The 21027-nt window shown below is 35.2% G+C and overlaps 1 protein-coding gene across 1 annotated transcript; it reads left to right on the top strand.

The window, feature by feature from the left end:
* Positions 1–18727: 18727 nt before the first annotated feature.
* On the top strand, positions 18728–20304 carry LOC108994701 (putative ubiquitin-conjugating enzyme E2 38). Its single transcript, XM_018970017.2, has one exon. The coding sequence runs from the start codon at positions 18916–18918 to the stop codon at positions 20026–20028; it is 1113 nt and encodes a 370-aa protein (XP_018825562.1). The 5' UTR covers positions 18728–18915; the 3' UTR covers positions 20029–20304.
* The last annotated feature ends 723 nt before the right edge of the window (positions 20305–21027 follow it).

Below are 21027 nucleotides of genomic sequence, written 5' to 3'. Positions count from 1 at the left end.
AGGCACTGTGCCAAACCATGTAAATTTTTGTATCTTGTTCTCCAGCTATATTTGTTGTATTTATCTTCTATTTACTACAATGGACGTATGTACGGACACCGTGTTATCAATCTGGACAGCCATCATGGGCTCCAAATCACACCGATTGAGACCTAAATCTTTATCGTGGGCCGGGAATGACGCATTCTTCCTCTACGGCTGGGTGGTTACAAAACACACCTTAACAGTGACATTAAATATGCATTCCTTATTTACTTTAGATGGTATCAACAAGCATTATACTAATTGCTGGTTCCTTTTTGTTTTTGTTTTTTCCAAATCTGGTGGCTAATAATTAGTCTGATGGTCATGCTTTGCTCTCACGGTAGTGCTAGTACTTGTTGCGTTTGTGGTATACATTTCTATGTCAATGGCTTTGGGGTGTAAAATACTAAAATCTACTATAAATGGTGTTAATACAGGCACTTCCTTTCTTGAACTGTCTATTACATTGAAAACCTAGCTTGACCTTTTCAATGGTGTGGAAATCTATAAATGGAGGAAGAGAAGAAGATGAACCTTACTCTTTGGTCTTCCTTTCTTTGAAAATGTTCAACTCCTTATTGTGCAAGTTTTGTCCCATCAATATTACTTTTTAGCAAGCCTTTATTAATTATATTTTCAATGTGTCGGTCTGAGTTGTAGCTTTTGGCCCCCAACACTACTTAACTCAAAAGTTGGCTAAGGTAAAAGGAAGGAGGAAGAAGAAGATGAAACATGATCCTTTAGTTTTCCTTTATTTGAAGATGTTAGTCCCCGTATTGTGCATGTCTTATCCCATCATCACTTAATGTGTGGGCACACTGGCCAGTTTTGTCCCCAACACTACTAAATCGAAAAGAGACTATTATTGAGTTTTAGTATTATGCGACTTGGGGACAAGCCGTATAAACCATATGCTCTTGGTTTGAGACTTCGTGTTCATACTCTTGAAACTATTGGATTGAGAAATTTTTCTTTAAATTACCGGACATACACTTGTGGAAAACTTCTTTGTCAATAAAGGCCTCGTTTGTTTTCACAAATGAGATGAGATGAGTTGAGATTATTGAGGATACTTTGCCTTAATCTAAGGCTTGCCATATGTGACATAACTGACCCCTAATTCTAGGAGATTCTTTTGTATATACTTTACATTTATTTGTCCTCCAATTGATATGTAATTGATATGTAATTATTTCATGCAATTTGTAATTTAATATAAATGGAAAATACTCACCACTTTACAAGTGTGGTGGTTTTCATCAAACTCTCTCATGGTATCACGAGCCGAACTGGATTATAATCCCTTGTTCGATCCCTTCATCGTCCCTCCCGATGGCTACCGAATCCTCCCCCACCCTTCTCCCTTTCAACACCTTGATTCACATGGTGACTATCAAGCTTTCTTCCACCAACTATCTCCTATGGAAGAGCCAACTCCTTCCCTTTCTTGAGAGCCAATAATTATTGGGCTATGTTGATGGAAACATTATGCCGCCACCTCGGTTTGAAGCTGCCAACTCTCACATGCCAAATGACAAACACTTGGCGTGGAAAGCTGATGACCAATGCCTCCTAAGCCTATTGCTTTCCTCTCTCACCGAAGAGGCCATGGTTGAGGTCATTGGCCTCTCCACCACACGCAAGGTCTGGCTCGCCTTGGAGAATACGTTCAGCCATCATTCGAAGGCCTGCGAACTCCGCCTCAAAGACGATCTCTATCTGATGAAGAGCGGCACATGTTTTATTGCTGCCTATGCCCGAGCCTTCAAGGCCCTCTGTGAACAACTCCATGAGATTGGTCGGCCTGTTGATGGCACTGATAAGGTGCACTGGTTACTCCGTGGCCTCGGCTCCGACTTCTCGAGCTTTTCCACTGCGCAAATGGCCCTTATACCTCCCTCTTGTTTTACCTATTTGATCTCCAAAGCTTAGAGCTTTGAGATTTCTCAGAAGTCCCTTGAGACTTCTTCTCCTCCTGCTACGGCATTCACCACCACAAATCGTGGTCCCCAGTTGTCGAACCAAAGGAACTTCGCCTGCAACTCGCATGGTTGAACCAATGGTCATGGCTGCACTTTTTCAAACAGAGGCCACTCCCACTCTAGTCAAGGTCGCCACCCTCCCCGCTGCCAAATTTTTCGAATGGATGGTCACTTTACTGATCGGTGCAACCAGCGGTATGCACGCAGCGAGTCCAGTGCTCATGTTGCCAAGGTCTTCACTAGTTCATGCTCTCTAAGTGAATTTGAGGCCTCTGATTGGTTCTTGGATATTGAGGCTTCGGTCCATATGTCCACTGACTCATCCATTTACGACCAGTCCAGTCAATATACGGGTAAGGACTCGGTAATTGTGGAGAATGGTGCTTCCCTACCCATTACACATACTGGTATCCTCTCTCCTACCCCAAATATTCATTTATTAGATGTCTTGGTTGTTCCTCACCTCACCAAAAATCTTCTTTCAATTAGTAAATTAACGTATGATTTTTTTTTATCCGTTACATTTACTAATAATCTTGTCATTGTTCAGAATAGTCAAACAGGAAGGGTGGTAGCAGCCGATAAGAGAGATGAAGGCTTATATGTGTTAGAGCGGGGCAACTCCACTTTTATTTCTATCCTTAAGAATAAATCTCTACATGCTTCATATGATTTATGGCATGCTCATCTTGGACATGTGAATCATTCTGTTATGTCTTATTTAAATAAAAAAAAGACATCTTTATCTTACATCTTTATTGCCTCTCCAACTTTGTATAGTACATGTCAACTTACGAAAAATTATCGTTTGCCTTATTCACATAACGAACATAAGTCGTCTCATGTGTTAGATCTTATTTATTGTGACATATGGGGCCCTTCCCCGTCAAATCAAATTTGGGATTTGCCTATTACGTTCTCTTCATTGATGATTATTCACGGTTCACTTGGCTTTATCCTTTGAAATTCAAATATTAATTTTATGATGTTTTCACTCAGTTTCAAAAATTTGTGAAAAATCAATATTTTGCTTGTATCAAGATTTTTCAAAATGATGGTGGGGCCGAATTTACTAGCAATTGCTTCAAAGCTCATCATCGTACCTCTGGCATTCGCCATCAACTTTCCTGTCCATATACACCCCCGCCCAAAATGGTGGTACTGAATGAAAACACTGCCACGTGATTGAGACCGGCTTGGCCCTTCTTTTCTACTCTCACCTTTCTCCTTACTTCTAGGTTGACGCCTTTAGCACTGCAGCTTACATCATCAACCGTTTGCTCACACCACTTCATGGAGGTAAGTCACCATTTGAGCTTTTATATGGTTCCTCTCCGAATTATGAAAATTTTCATCCCTTTGGTTGTTGTGTTTATCATTGTTTGCGTGATTATATGCCTAAAAACTCTTCTCTTCGTAGTATTTCCTGCATGTTTTTGGGTTACACTGCCTCTTATAAAGGGTTTCGGTGCCTTGATCCCATCACCTCTCTGCTATATATTACTCGACATGCTCAATTTGATGAAAATCATTTCCCTTTCATTGATACCTCCCAGGCTCAGCCTCTTTCCTCTTTACATTTTTCCAACTTTATGGAACCTAGTCTTTTGCATACAGATCCCCCTCCCTTTTCCCCTGCACACCATTCTCTGCACATTACTCAATCCGGATCTACCCCATGTGCTATATGTACTGACCCAGTGGATGAGTCTTTGTAGGCTACTAATTCTTTTGCAGTAACCTACCCGCACCCGGCTTCTAACCCGCCCTCTACTAAGACATAGATCGTTCCTCATGTTCCTGCTCCTGCATTTTCGTTAGGTTCTCACCCTATGCTCACACGAGCTAAAGCTAGTATTTTCAAAACTAAGCCTAAAGGATTGAAATCTACTGCTAAGAATCTTGCTTGGCTTGCTGCCATGGATGAAGAAGTTCAAGCCTTGCAAAATAATCGCACCTAGATTTTGGCCCTTCGACCTGCAAATACCAACATTGTGGGCTCCAAATGGGTGTTCCGGACCACATATCTACCGGATAGATCCATTAAACGTCTCAAAGTCTGCCTTGTTGCCAAGGGCAATACACAGTTACCTGGTCTTGACTATATTGACACTTTAAGTCCTATTATCAAGGCTACCACTGTTCATGTTATGCTTTCTATTGTTGTGACCAACAAATGGCCTCTTCATCAACTTGACGTCAAGAATGCATTCCTCAATGATACTCTTACTAAAAATGTTTACATGTCTCTCGTTGGTGCACTTCAATACTTGACCATCACACGCCCCGACATTGCTCATGTTGTCAACTCTGTCAACCAATTTCTGCATGCTCCAACTGAAGATCATTTTCTTACTGTTAAGCATATTCTTCTCTATGTCAAGGGCACCCTCCATTTTGGCCTTACATTTCTCCCATTTGCTACTCCTGGTGCTCTAGTTGCTTACTTTAATACTGACTGAGCAGGATGTCCCGACACTCATCGTTTTACCTCAGGCTACTTTATTTATCTTGGTGACAATTTGGTTTTTTAGAGTGCTAAGAAGCAACCTATTGTATCTCATTCTAGTTGTGAATCTGAATATCGTGCTCTTGCGCAAATTGCAGCCAAACTTCTTTAACTTACGCATCTCCTTTGTGACCTTTAGATTCCCATTCCACAACGGCCTTTTCTCTTATGCTACAACAAAAGTGCCATTTTTTTGAGCTCCACCCCAGTTTCTCACAAGCGGGCCAAGTATGTTGAATTAGACTATCATTTTCTTTGAGAACTTGTTGTCGCTGGCAAACTTCACACGCAGTATATGCCCTCTCACCTACAGGTTGTCGACATCTTCACAAAAAGTGTTAATCAACGTCTTTTTGAATTTTTCCGATCCAAGCTTCACGTTCGTTCCAATCCGACGCTCAACTTGCGGCGGGGGTTGAGGATACTTTGCCTTAATCTAAGGCTTGCCATATGTGACATAATTGACCCTAATTCTAGGAGATTCTTTTGTATATACTTTCCATTTATTTGTCCTCCAATTGATATGTAATCGATATGTAATTATTTCATGCAATTTGTAATTCAATATAAATGGAAAATACTCACCACTTTACAAGTGTGGTGGTTTTCATCAAACTCTCTTAGAGATAAAAGTTGAAAGTTGAATAAAATATTGTTAGAATATATTTTTTTAATATTATTTTTGTTTTGATATTTCAAAAAGTTGAATTGTTTATTTTATTTTATGTGAAAATTTGAAAAAGTTGTAATGATTAGATAAGATGAGATGTTTTGTGAAAGTGAACGAGACCATAGATAGCTGGTAAGAATCAAATTACACATCCCATAGAGAGTCGACATTGTATATAATCTGTAAACAATTAGTTCTACCCACTTCTTCTAAGTATTACTTTCTACAGAATGTAGGCCAATTAAGAAAAAGAGAAGAATGAGGTTAGAGTGACTGAGGAGATGAATGAGGAATTGATGAAACCATATGTGGCTAAGGAAGTTGAAGTTGCTATTAAATAGATGCATCCATCGAAGGCTCTTGGACCAGATGGAATGTCTCCAGTTTTCTTTCAAAAGTATTGGATGGTGATTGGTAAGTCTGTTATTGATTTAGTGCTTTTGGCTTTGAATACTGGAGAGTTCCCTATGAATTTAAATCATACTTATATTACATTAATTACCAAGAAATTTGGTCCAACTAAAGTGGCAGAGTTTAGGCCAATTAGCCTTTGCAATGTGCTCTATAAGATTTTATCAAAAGTTATTGTAATTAGGTTAAAGAAAGTGATGCCTTTGATTATTTCGGAGACTCAATTTGCTTTTGTGCGTGGTAGACAGATTTCAAATAATGTTAAGATAGCTTAAGAGTTGCTACATTTCTTGAGAAATAAGAGAAAAGGAAGAAAGGGTTTTATGTCACTCAAACTTGATATGAGTAAGGCATACGATAGAGTAGAGTGGTTGTTTTAGGAAAGAATGATGGAGGCTCTTGGTTTTGCTAGAGGACTAATTAATTTAGTCATGCAGTGTATTAAAACAGTTTCTTTCTTTGTTTTGGTAAATGGGTGTCGTAAAGATCCTATTATTCCAATTCGAGGAATTAGGCAGAGAGATCCTTTGTCTCCCTATCTATTTCTCTTATACACATAAAGCCTTATCAGTTTGTTAAAAAGGACAGTTGGCAAGGAGGTTATTGAGGGTGTTAAAATTTGTAGAGGGGCCCCGAGAGTCAATCATTTGTTGTTTGCAAATAATAGTGTAGTTTTTGTAAGGTGGATGTGGATACTACTGAAAAGTTTCATTCTTTATTGATACATATGAGAGAGCATCTATTCGATGTATTAATAAAGAAAAAACTTTTATGGTTTTTAGTAGGAATGTTAATTGAAGACTTGAGGGTTCGGATTATGCAGCTTTGGGGGGGGGGCTAGTCATATACAATAATTTGAGAAGTATTTGAGACTTCCTCCCATGGTGGGTAGGTCAAAGAAACAAGCTTTTCCATTATTAAACAACAACTATGGCAGAAACTTTAATTGTGGAAAGGTAATTTGTTGTCACAAGGGGTGAAGGAGGTACTAATAAAACCTATAACAATATCTATTCCGACCTATGCTATGAGCTGTTTCATGTTTCCTAAGTCTTTATGCTCTGAGTTGGAGAGTTTGATGGCTCAATTCTAGTGGGGAAATCAATCTCAGGGGAGGAAGATTCATTGGGTTAGTTAGGAGAAGTTGTTTAACTCTAAGGTTCAAGGTGGGATGGGGTTTAAAAATTTAAGGATGTTTAATTTGGCTCTCCTAGCAAAATAAGGTTGGAGACTTTTGAAGAATGAATACTCACTTTTGTTTAGTATCTATAAGGCAAAGTATGAAGACTCACTTTTGAAATATAAAATTTAAATTTTACAAATTAAATCTTATTATTTAAGTGATATGACGGTGTGCTCTACATACCGACTTGGAAATATTTTGATCCTTTCAAGTTCTAAAATTTTATAAGTTAGGAATTTGGAATATGAACTGACGACAGAAAATATTCTAAGTTACCTTTCAATTTTCTTATGTTTTGCCAACCAATTATGCATAGAAGCAATATATAATTGTCACACTCATCATCATGCCTTCATGGTTATTGATATGCAATGCGAACTTGCATAACAAAATTGATAACAATTGGTCCCCTAAAAAGATTAGAATTGTAGTGTTTGTTACGTGCAGATAATATAGATAACAATCAATGAAAACCAACACGTACGTACGCCTACCTTGGTAGCTAGCTAGCTAGCTAGCTTGCCTCCTCTTTTTGCTTGAAAAACACAAATGAGAAAGTAGATCATCCCCCCACCATACCATCTTTCAGTTGGTGCGCGCGCTTTGCTTTTAACCAAGCGGATCATCAACGTCTCTTAGGTTCTTATGAGTAATGATATGGACATAACTTTAATTCACACAATTATTATTATTATTATTATTATTTAAATTCAGATAAAATATATAAATATATATGTATTATTTAATGATCATCCCCCACCATACCATCTTTTAATGATCGTAAATACTATAGTTTATTGAAATGATTCCGGTTTATCATTAATATTTTATTTTAATAAAGTATTCTTAATTAATTATTAGGCGCTTTATCATTGATTTTTACTATCATTTGTTTTAATGATCTAGGCTAAAACACAATAGCTCGCACTCATTATCGATTCCTTTTTTGGCGAGGTTCGAATATATATGATTTTACTTATTATGATAAAGTGACATTATCTATCAACTTTTGAATTTATTTTTAAAAATTAATAGATGATCTAAGGATGATTAGAAACCGTACCGTGTTTATAAAATGTGGTAAAAGTATAGTATATAAAATGTGTTTAACTAATCTCTTTGTAAGCTACAACTCTTAAATAATCCTTTTATGTTCGAAAATTTAGATTGTTTTTAACTGATCATTGCAAGTAGGAAAAATTTAATTATAAGAGATTATGTACACTAATACGTGCATCTATTCAATATGATTGGTCAGAAAGTAGATTTTATTGAAAACAGTACTAATTTAAATTTAAAATATGAATGCAACAATATTAATATACAGATTGGTATGCAAACTTGCTTGTACATAATAAAACTCGCAATTAATATGCAAAATAAAGTACTATGTACAGTTATATTATTATTATAGAAGAAGACGATATTTTAATTTTATTGATAAGTACTAGTGCACATTTATTATCATATTATTGTTTTTTTCTAACTTTGATGTTAGATCAGTAACTCATCAATTTAAATCCAAATAATAATTGACAGATATTGAGTTTCTAATATCTGTAGTCCTCTTTTCTCACATTGAAATTTGGAAACTTTATTAAAATAATAAAGATCGGAGTAATGATTTATTTATTTATTTATTGAAACAATAGAACTTAATTAACTCAAGATATTCTGAGTTACAAATGACAACTAGACTTTTCAGCCATAAAAATATCCAGATTCTTTCCTCAGCCTCCCTAATCGCCATCTTTGCCAACTTGTGACCCCAATTTTCACTGCTCTTGAGTAGAGATTTGATGTCCTTAACCAACTGTCCACAATGACCTCTATTTTGCCCCTCTCTTCTAGCCTCCTGAATGACAGCCAGAGCATCACCATCAAAGATTGTTTTCTGGATTCCCAGGTCTCGATAAAACACTATCGCTTTCCATGATATTAAGGTTTCAGCCACTTTAGGTTATGTTATCAAAGAAATTTGTGTGCGCATAGGCGTGAGCACCAACTAATTAGTCGGAGTTGAATTTTTCTAAATCTGACTTTGACTACGATTTTGTCGGAATTCAAATTCGAATTTCGACTACGACTCCGACTTGTCGGAGCGGAGTCGGATTTAGACTTACAACTTTGTGCTTCTTCTTCTTTTAGCTTCATATTTATCTCATTTAGAAAGAATTTTTTTGTAGGCTTTCAAATTTCAATTTTTTAAAAAGTTTAAAAATTAAAATTAAATCATTCCCTGCTAATTTACTTCTATACTAATATTTAACTTATTTTTATACTAGACTTATACTATAGTGCCTAATTACATGATATTATACTATAACATTACATGCTATTATAATATACTAATTTCTAACTTATTTATAACTTATTTCTATAATAGACTTATTTCTAGTGTCTAATTACATGTTATTATACTAATGTCTAAACTCATTTCTAACTTGATTAAACACTAGACTTTCTAGTGTCTAAGTGCATGTTATTATACTTTAGTAAATTAGTATATATGTTACTAATTTATTATACTAGACTTATTTAAATACTAGTGTCTAACAAATTTCTATACTTGATTCTGTATGGTAGTAGTATTATAATGTTTACATTTAATAACCTATCATTAGTCTACTTATGTTATGGTATAAGTGTATTAGTTTATAATAATTTGTTCACACTAGTATATTATTGAATTTAACTATATCAGTTCTAGTTATATAATTGTGTAATAACTATGTAACTATACTAGTATATATGATAGATAAATACATATTTTTATAACATATGTACAATATTGAAATCGGATTCAGAGTCGGAGTCGAAGGGCAAAGTCGGAGGTCGACTCCGACTCCAACTGAAAAATTAAAAAAGAAATCTGACTCCGACAAAACGGAATAGAGCTAAAGTGAAGTTGGGGTCGGAAGCAAAGTTGGAGTAGAGCTAAAGCGAAGCCAGATTCGGAGTCGGATTTTCAGATTTTTTATGAGCCCTATGTGTGCATCACAGCCAAGGCTTCCCCCTCAGAGTCTCTTACCATCACAGCCAAGGTTTATCCATGCTACCCCTGCTATATCACTGTTGAGGACCGTTTGCTCACTTTTTGCCATATAATAATCTGTTATTGTCCCTTCGACAGAGTTAACAATCTATCTTGAGCTAGCGAAGGTACCTTCAAAGATGAAAGAGTTTCTTCAAAAACATTGCCTACTCATTATAACTGTTATCCAGTCCAAAGCCTCCCTATGGTAATGAGTCTGCAATTGGTCCCAAAGATCCAATAAATTGTTTGAGTAATTTGATCTCTTATGAATGTTGCTTTTTCTCTCTGACCAAACATCATTTGCACAATTTCAAAGGATATGACAAACTATTATTTTTCTTGTTGATAGATAGGACATAAGGAATCTTTTGTTATTTTCCTTTTATGCAAGATTCTTTTTGTAGGTAAAACCTTGCGGCATGCTTTCTATAGAAAATTCTTTATCAATCCTGGAACATTGAACTTCCAAATTGCTTTTAAAAGTCTTTCTTGCTGTTGGTCGAGCACTCTCCATCCTTCCTTTTCTAGCTACTTTTCGAGATGGTAAGCACTTCTAATTGAGAAGGAACCGTTTTCAATGTAAGACCAACTTATGGATTCTAGTATTTTGATTAGACGAGTATGTTTGAGAATAAAACTATTCTCAGACTATTTCATTACTATTCACAAACAGTTTAATACTATTTCATTACTATTCACAGATGATCTGATATATTCTTAGCATTCAAACAGAGCGTGGAAACCCACATATCATTTTTGCTTCTTTGTTATTGAATGCTTCATGAATGAGAGAGGTATTCCACTATCCCGTATTTGGGTCGATGAGTTACTGAACTTTAGCTTCTTCATGTAGGACTTTAACTTGTGATTGCACCTTGAATGAATTGGGTTGGGGTAACTATTTATATTTCTAGATCTCGGTGCTATTACCATCTCCCATTCTCCACAGAAGAATTCTCCACAGAAGACCCTTTTGGAGTAGACCAATAGCAAAATGTATACTTTTCCAAGAAATGGATGGTCTGTAACCTAGATTGGCATCTAGTAGCTGAGTTTTCTTGTAATATTTTTCCTTGAACACTCTGATTGCTAATGGCTAGAGGGATTATAAGAATTGCTAATAGCTGAGTTTTTTTCACCAAAAAAGTTGGAGTCGAAGGTAGCGATGTACCGACTCTGACTCCGATTTTGTATATATTTTATAAAAATATATGTATTTTTTATATATTAATCATATATATATATATTATATAACTATAACTTATATAGTTAGTTAAATTCAATAATATACTAGTATGAGCAAATTATTATAAAATAATATACTTATACTATAATATAAATAGATTAAATTAAGTAATAATAGTTTAGTATACTAAACACCATACTGTTAACTATTACTATCATGTAACAGTAATGTATAATAACAACTAACGTATAAACACTAATATATAATAAGATGTAATACTAATTATATAATAACTAATGTATTATGTATAAACATAAATATATACATTTATAATAACATGTATTACTAATGTATAATAATTAATGTATAGTAACATGTAATACTAACGTATAAACATTAATATATAATAATATATAATACTAATGTATAATAACATTAATTTATACAATGATTTATTTTTTTAATTTTGGTTATGTTTTAATAAAATTGAAATTTAAAATTTTTAAAAAAACTGAAATCTGGAAGCCCAATCCGATTAATGAGAGCTCAAAATTTTCAAATGGGCTAAGAAAAAAAGCCCAATAAAAAAGCTCAAATTCGACTTCGCTCCGACAAGTCGAATTCAGATCAGAGGCTATGCGAATTGGAGTCGAGTCGAAGGTCGGATTCAACCTCCAACAAAGTCGGAGTCGAAGTCAAAGTCGGAGGTAGGGCACTCCGACTCCAACATTGTCAGTTCTCAACCCTACTTGTAGGCTAGATCTTCCCATACGATTTTCCGTTTACAATGATAGCATATGAAATTGTGTGCACACATTTCATGATCATAGCAATCCATCTCTCATAGAACCCTAGCTTCCATTAACTTTGTCTACAAATGACCATTTCACATTATAATATGCTTTTGGCATATCTAATGTTATGGCCATGTGCCCATTTCTATCTTTTTTATCTTCGTTGTGTGTAGAGTGCTTTGTAGGCAACCAAAATATTGTCTGTGATCAATTTTTCCAGAATGAAAGCACTTTGATACTTGGCAATAATGGATGGAAGGATTTCTTCAATCTATCTGCAAAAATGTCTATGATGCAAGCTTATACATGACATTACATAAGATAATTGGTCTATATTTAGTTACACTCATGGGACTTTCGACTTTGGGGATTAGAGAAATATCATGAATATGATTAAGAGAATGAAGATTAGCATATGCTTGAAGGAAGTTTAGAATAGTTGCACTGACCACATCGTCCATTGTAGCCCAATATTTTTTATAGAGATCAACACTAAAGCCATCAGGTTCAAGAGATTTCAAGGATTTGCATTTGCAATTGGACCTGTCTAACTTCTTCTTTACTAAAATTCTAGAGTAGATGTCTATGACGGAGAAAAATATAAAATATCTTTTTCAGGGATGTTATATATATATAAGAACCAAGAAGAATTGTTAATGCCATTGGAAACATACGCACTCTACTAACGATAAACATTCTCACATACAATCACTATGCAAAAGCTCTTACTAACAAATTTCACAAGGGCCCATCCTCGAAGGCCCTTACTACAAATTTTACAAATTATTCTTGAGGAGAACTTATAGAGATCTCCATTGCATAATAGTGAAAAACTATGAACCAACTACCAAAATTTCTTTTTCTGCATGTTACCTCCATCATGGTTGACTTAAAGATTCTCAAGACTTTCTTGATAAACAAGTTGACCTTAAGAATCGAGGGCATCTATTAGGGACTAAATTGACTGGGTCAAACTCTTTGAAAACCTATCACTAAGGGAATAGATAAAGCCAAGAGATAAGACAATAAATAGATAAGACAAAGAAGTTAGCTTATACTCCTAAAAGGAAAATATATCACAAGTCAAGTTGGACTCTATCACTCCAAGGAAATAACCTTTATATAAGGAGCAGCTCCCCCACAAATCAAAGGGACTCGAGATAGGCTCTCTACCGGCTCTCTGCATGTACTCTCCACCAACTCTTCTAAGACTAAATTCTCTTATTGTATTGAGCAATATGTGAGGTCATGAGACATTATAAAATCATCACATGATATATTGAATTTTTCCCCCAACAACCCATGGACGTAGGCTTTTATGCCGAACCACGTAAATTCTCGTGTTTCTATTTTATTTACTTTTATTCACTTATTTATTATCTATGTTATGAATGAACGTGATGAGCTCCGTATCGAAGCCCGAATCACTAACGTGGGTCGGGATGACTCTTTCTTCCTATTGATTTCGTGTTTCGTAGTCCAAGCACTTCCGCGATAACCAAGCTCACACCACCTGCAACTAAGAAGAAAGTGCTCCGGTGAAATCTGGGGTCACTCCGATGCCAAAGTCAGTGAACGATTCTCTAGTGATAAAAACAACTCTGAAGAATAGTAAGAATAATAAAATATTAAGAGAGAGCTCCCGTAGAAGGGATGCCCGTTATTTATACCTAATCTGGGTCTTGCTGCTGTGGGAGATCGTGGCGTGTTTGGTGTCAGACCTGCTGCCACTCATTTTCTCTTGCCACAATGTGTTAGCCCGCGGCTTTGGCGGCTGAAGGAGATCGTGGTGTGTCAGTCGTACTAGGCCTATCTGTTAGGGACCCCGGTCTTGTCCCTAAACACTAAGTCCACAAGCTCGCCTTGGTGAGGATGATGATCGAGTGACCTTGCCCTCTTACTTGGCCTTTGAACAATAATGGCAATGAAGGATTCCTAGGTTAATGAAGGTTTAGTGTTTGAGTGATGGAATGATGATGATGATGATGGAATGGGTGTTCTAAATGATGATTATGAGTGATTGATGCAATGTGAACGGCTTGAGGGTTGCCCTTGATGTTGGGGCCTCTTGGATGATGATTAGGGTTTGAATAGAGTAGTGTAGCTAATGTTTGGTGTGGTGGCTAAGGAGGATTTTGAGATTGGAAGAGATGGATTAGGGTTGGAGTCTAGGATGAGTTGTTAGGATTTGAGGATGATGTGGATGAATGGGACTAGGGTTAGCCGACTTTGGGTTTGGTTTAATGTTAGGGTGGTTCGGTTTTGGAATATGATCTTGGTTGACTAGATGGATTGGAAGAAGTTGAGAGATTTAAGGGATTGGATTATGGAGATGAGATGGAGTTTGAATAAGTCTAGGGTTGTTCTTTAAGTTTAGGAATTTGAATTTGAATTTGGTAAGAGTGGTTCCTTGAGTTTAGGGATTTGAATTGGAATTTGAATTTGAATATGAGGAAGTCAAGACTCCTAAAAGTAATGAGTTTCCTTATAGGCCTTGAGGTGGGCGGCTAGTGTTTGATGGAGGGAAGGCTTATGATGGCCGAATATGGTAAGTAAGGAAATGGTAAGATGAGGGCAATTAGGGTTCCTAAATTATAGGAACACTAATATGGGAAGTGAAATGGGCGGCTAGAGCAATTCTAATAAGGCAAGTGATTGCCGAATTTAAATGTGACCAATAAGGAAAATGGGTTACGGCTAGGGCAAAGTGTATGGAACAAATTATTTATGGAAAATGGACAAACACTTGGGTTGGTCGAAAAATAGTTTTGGATAGATTGGAAGAGCAACAATGAAAAGAACACCAATAACTCAATGAAGAACACCCAAGAGCAAAGTGATAATACTTAAGAACTTGAATGAACCAAATGATAATAATTCAATAATTGATCCACAGATTTCACAAGAGTTGAATAAACATCATATATTGAATAAAAATAGAATCACACTTATCCACGGATTTCAAGGTGATGATGAAACAATGATCAAAAGATAGATAGATGAAACAACACCTATTCAAATAATTGCAAGGTTATGATCCTCTCCTTGGGGTTCACGAATGTCACCCAAGTAGCCTAAGTGCAAAAACACCGAAGTGTTCACAAGAACAAGCCTAAACCGTCCACATTGGGAAAAATGTCAAATGATCAAAAGTTTTCAACTCAATGCCTAAGGGTCCTATTTATAGAGATTACAAAGTGGAAATCCCCAATAGGTCTCTTGGAATATTATTAAATAAAATAAATAAAAATAATAAAATGATAAGGTCTTGCATGACCAATGTGGCCCGTGACATGTTTTGGCCCTTGGTGGCCTAAGCTGGCCCATGGCATGGGCTATGGGCATGGTTGGCACGGCTAACAGGGATGTGGCTGACATGGCTAGTGGCTTGGCCATGAGCCACAAAACATGGGGTCCTACCACTGTCCTGCTGCTTTCTGCCAAGGTTGGGTGTCAGGTCATGGGCGAGCCGTCCTTTGTACATGGGGTGCGTCGTTGAGTGTCGAGTCTCCTGACACATGCATTTGAGTGCAGTGTGCCTTGAGTCTGACAAGTCTGTGACCGAGCACGTTCAGCCGTCCGCGTGTAGCTGTGCGTCTTGCCCAGTGCCTTACAGTAGGGCTCGTTAAGCTGCCGAGCCCCGAGACGACCTCATTGGCATATTCGAGCTCGGCACTAAAAGGCATTCCTGGATAGGTTTGCGGTCACAGACTCGGCACTTGATTCTCATGTCTGGACTCTTAGCTTCGTCCTTGGGTCTGGAGTTCTTTAGCTTGGCCTCTTCGAGCCTGAGCCCTTCAGGGATGGGCCCCTCCCTCATCCTTTCTTTTTGGACTGTTGTACAATTTTTGGCATTAACAAGAATGACACATCAATAGATTTCCATAACTTGCTGATGCAAAGAACAAAAGAGCATGCATACGACGTACAACCATCAAAAAAATATTTTTTATATACGATTACGCGTAGTGTCGGGTGGAAGACTTCCTGACTTGATTTTAAAAATATTTATACCCAAGACAAATTTCACGTCAAGATGAGTAATAAAAGATATATTTTTATATTATATTGTAAAAATATATTAAAATAATAAGTAATATGACTAAAATGTCTTATAATTTGTTATTATTGCATAAAAAAGTGTAATGCTATTATTTGTTTTATTAATCACCATCCTTTCATTATTTCATTTTATTAATCACCATCCTTTCATTATTTACTTATTAATTAATTAATTAATTATTCAATGTCACAATAAAAATAATTAAGAAGATGATTAATATTATTACTACAAGGGAGGTAATTAGATGCGTAGCGTAGTGTGCATAGTCTATTCGGTGCTCTACAAGTCTGTCTCTAGTCTACACCGTGTAATTTGGTGTATAACTTTTTCCCGCTTTTATCCAAAGGTCTTGAAGACCCATTTGCGCTCTACGTCACATTTTTGAAAAAATAGAAAAGGCTCCGATGGAAAAGTGAATGAATGCATTTAATTTCATGGATTTGACTTAGAAAGCTTTGAGAATTCGTGAGATCTATCAATTTCGGGAGAGTTTGGACCTAATTAAATTGATGTCTATAAACCTTGTTTGGCAAGCATTAACCACCAAAGTTCTAAGAAGTTTCAAGGGAGAGATTCGTCAATTGTGCATTAATCAGCATTGAAGTTACAAGAAGTTTCATGGAAGAGACTCAACAATTTCCTCATGAAATCATTAATGTCCTGTTCAGATACAAAAACGATTTCATCTCATCTCATTATTATAATTTTTTTAAATTTTCACACAAAATATAATAAAACATTAATTCAACTTTTTTAAATTTCAAAATAATAATAATAATAATATTGAAAAATAATATTTTTATAATATTTTATTCAATTTTTAACTTTTATCTAAAACCATCTCATCTCGCTATCCAAATGGGGCTTAAACCGACTAGTGAAATAAAATAGTTCTCAATAAATGGATACCACCCATTTTAAGTAAAAAAATGCTATTCGTACTTGCAATCTTTACTTATATAATAATACATGCTAACATGTCGGTTATTGATACGTTGAAAATTATGAAATTTAAAATTTGTATTTAAAAAGAAAACCGATTACACAGATCTTGTAAGTAAAATTATAAGTAAAAGAAATACATGTAGAACTACTATTCTAAGTGAAACAGAGAGAATAAATTTCCGAGTGAAAATCTTTGGGTATCTGCATGCTTCTTCACCCATTTGATGAAATACTAGTTAAGTTTGATGCTTTTATATATCATGTTCCATTCCTCTTCAAATGAGATTCTTCGTTTTAGTTTTACTTTAGTTTTGTTCTTTTATATGATATTCTAATTTAATTCAACTTAGAATATTCATGTCCTTCTTGTTATAATGTCACTCAATACATGAATTGGACTAAAGTATTTTCTATTGATCTGACATGTGACTATGCATATTCGATCATGACATGATGGTAAGTGCGTGCCATGCCAACAATTTTCCTTGATGAAATAAAGAAATTTGAATGCATAGATCACCATTATAATATATGGGTACTAAGTACTTCAAATATCATTTTGAAAAATTATCAAAACCCAAATGATATTTACAATATTAATTTTCCTAAATCTAAATGCTTACTTTTTTATTTATTTGATTGTCACTGTTTGCAAAAGTGTATATAAATTAAAAGTGATGCACTATTTTTATTTCAGGAAATCAAATACTTATATTCAGTCATAAATGAAAAGTCAAGAAATTAAATCAAACAGTACCATGTATATTCTATAATTTGGAAAATGAAAAAAAAAATCATAATTTATATATTTTTTCTGTCACCTTTTGATTTAACTTTTAAATAGCTAATATTAAAAAACAATTATGCACTTGAAGAGATAAATATTGAGTAATGCTAGACATAATTACGAGTTGTGTAACTGCTGCGTATTTTTTTGAAAAAAGCGATGTCCACTATAAAAGAAAAAAAATAATTTTTTCACGTGAGTCTCATATATACTCATTTTTTTTTTTTTAAAAGAGTGCGGTACTACGTACTTTATGATTGCAAATATCATTTCTTATAAATATTAAGATATTTTTAACAAATAGATTGTCCCGTAATAAAATTAAATATAAGAACCTATTTTAGGAATCATTCATAAAAATGTGAATGTTTAGAATGTTAAGTTATCTGAGCCAAAAGCTAAAGTCAATGTATGTAATATGTTGAAAAAGTCTTTCAAAAAGAGAGCCAAAATACATCAGATAATAACTTTTTTTTTTTTTTTCAATCTGAAAATGCTATATACTAGATCATCGTATTACGCTAATTATATCGTACAAATATTGTATTAGTCATCAAATTTTAGAATTTATTATTTTAAAAAATAATAATTGCTTTAATGATTAGGGAAAATATCACATATGGATGGTATAATATGGTTCAGGCAGTATATGGTATATAAGTAAGAATCTTAGAGCACCTAATTTGATTTATCGAATCTATTTTTAAATAAAAGAAAAAAAAAGTTTATAATATATTGTATCCTATTATTCCGAAAAGTGTTATAGTTACAAATTTTTTTTATTAAATATATTCATATAGAATTTTGTTATATACAGTCACTTTTACATATTTTTTATGTATTCTATTAATATGATTGACCAAAATAATTATTTTATATTAAAAAAATAATGCAACAATCACATGAATGAAGTTCACAAAAGAATAGGTAAAAATGACTGCATATAAAATTTTTAATTTATAAATTGATGTATTTTTATCTAATAAGTTAAATATATTTTATAATAAAAATTATTTTATATTATATCATAATTTAATAACATGGAGTATAGAATTTTCGCCTTTTAAAATTGGACGGGGTAATAATGGAATAGATTAAGCACATCCATTCACATGTCAACCATAATGTTATTCCTTGCATCACCGTCCATTTTCATCTGTGGTGGGCCCCACTTTGAATCACTTGAAAAAAAAAAAAAAAAAACAAAAAAGAACATTCCCATACCGCAAAGGTACTTTCGCCTTTCTCAGCACTCACACCTCTATCATGATATCATCTGTGCCTTCCACCAAATTCTATATTTACTAAAACACTGAAATAGACGATGGCTCTCCCCGTGAACGGCGAGATAGAAGAGATGGTGGACTCGTCGTTCAACCGATTCGACGTCGTCTCTGACGACTCTGACCACTCCTACCTCAACCTGAACACTCCCAAAAAGGACTGCGGAGATTGCTTCGTCAATGGGAACGCTAGGACCCACAAGAAGATCATGCAAGAGTGGAGGATCCTGGAGAAGAATCTACCGGAGTTGATCTTCGTGCAAGCATACGAGAAGCGCGTGGATCTGCTCAGGGCCGTGATCGTCGGCGCCGCGGGTACACCCTACCACGATGGGCTGTTCTTCTTCGACATCGCCTTCCCCGCTGATTACCCGAATCGCCCGCCCCAGGTCCATTACCGCTCCTACGGGATGAGACTCAACCCGAACCTGTACGCGAACGGGCGGGTGTGCTTGTCCCTGCTCAACACCTGGGCCGGCAAGAAGAACGAGAAGTGGAACCCATCCGAGTCCACGGTGCTCCAGGTTTTGCTCTCCATCCAAGCGCTGGTTCTCAACGAAAAACCTTACTTTAACGAACCGGGTCACGGGATGTTGGGTCGGTCTATCTGGGAGAAGAGGTCGCAGGCATATAACGAGGACGTGTTCATCTTATCGTGCAAGACAATGCTGTTATTGCTTCGAAGGCCACCGAAGAATTATGGGGACTTCGTGGCCAGGCATTTTCGGGAGCGAGGGGACATAATACTAAGGGCTTGTGATGCTTATAGAGCTGGTAGTGTTAGAGTCGGGTATTATGGAATACATGGGTCATCGTCTTCTTCGTCTTCAACGATCATTGATGCGTCGGAAAAATTCAAAACGTCGATAGAGAAGCTTTTCCCGGAGCTTGTTGCTGCGTTTCAGAGGGTTGGGGCTTCCGTGGGAAATTTCGTCGAGCGGTTGAAGGCGGAAAGCGAAAAGGCTCCTTCGTCGAAGGCTCGAGTGGTCGTGAAAAAGACGCGTGGAGGTGGGCTTACGAAGAAGCTCCTTCGGAGAATGATGGAGGTCTTGGGATTGAAGAAGAGTGGGAAAAGCAAAGCAGATATGACCAAAAAGAAGTCTTCTTCTCGAAAGGTGGGGACATCCCGCACTGCGGTGGAAGAAACAGAGTGAGGGTGAGAGAAAAACGGAGGTGGGGGACACGATTGGCATTTTCTTTCTTTGTGAGGACTCTTTAGACAAGGTGAAGAATAGGACTAACCTTTTTCTTTTTCTTTTTTTTTTCTTTTTTGAAAAAAAAGGGTTATTTCTTAGGTATGGCCTTGGTGATGATTAAGATTTACGTATATAGTTTAGTCACTCCAACTTGATGTGACCCCTTAATTTAATGGCTAAAATCACTTTTATAATGTGTGGTACTTGGAAAATTTGTTTCACTCTTTTTTTCCCCATAAATTATTGCTAAATGGTCCTAATTTCTCTCGCTAACTTACACAAATCATCTTAATTTATCTAATTACATCTTATTTAAAATACTCTCAAATTCTTACAAAAAAATATGTTAAACAATTTAATTTTCTCAAATTATAAATTAAAAATAATATTAAAAAATAATATTTTATTCAACTTTCAACTTTTATCTCATTTCATTTCATTTTATTTGTGTAACTAAATGAGGATTTAGTTGTTCTATTTTGCATTATGTCATGGTCAGTTGACGCATCCCGTTTGGATATAAGATATGTTTCATCTCATTTTATTTCATGATTATAACTTTTTTTAAAATTTCGTAAAAAAATATAATAAAAAATTTAATTTTTTTAAAATTTAAAATAATAATAATATTAAAAAAATAATATTTTAATATTATTTTATTTAATTTTCAATTTATCTCAACTCATTTTAACTTAACTCACTATCCAAACTGCACACAACATTTCTTTACTTTTTTTAGGGGATGCATGAGAAATTAGATGATATGAAAATTTTGTATATAGTAATAAGATAGTTTATAAATAGTAGTAAAATAATTTGAGTCAAGTATTTATTGGATTTTGAGAAATGAGAAAAAAAATTGAATAAAAATTATAATATTGTTAAGATATAGTTTTTTTTAATACACTTTTGTTTTAAAATTTGAAAAAATTAAAATATTTTTTATTTGAAATTTTG

This window comes from Juglans regia, chromosome 12, assembly GCF_001411555.2.
Source record: "Juglans regia cultivar Chandler chromosome 12, Walnut 2.0, whole genome shotgun sequence".
Lineage (NCBI taxonomy): Eukaryota > Viridiplantae > Streptophyta > Magnoliopsida > Fagales > Juglandaceae > Juglans > Juglans regia.
The sequence above is the reverse complement of the archived record's forward strand: the minus strand, read 5'-3'. Positions and strand labels throughout refer to the sequence as shown.

Coding starts and splice junctions, on each gene's coding strand:
- LOC108994701 (XM_018970017.2), top strand. CDS start 18,916: ATGGCTCTCCCCGTGAACGGCGAGATAGAAGAGATGGTGGACTCGTCG.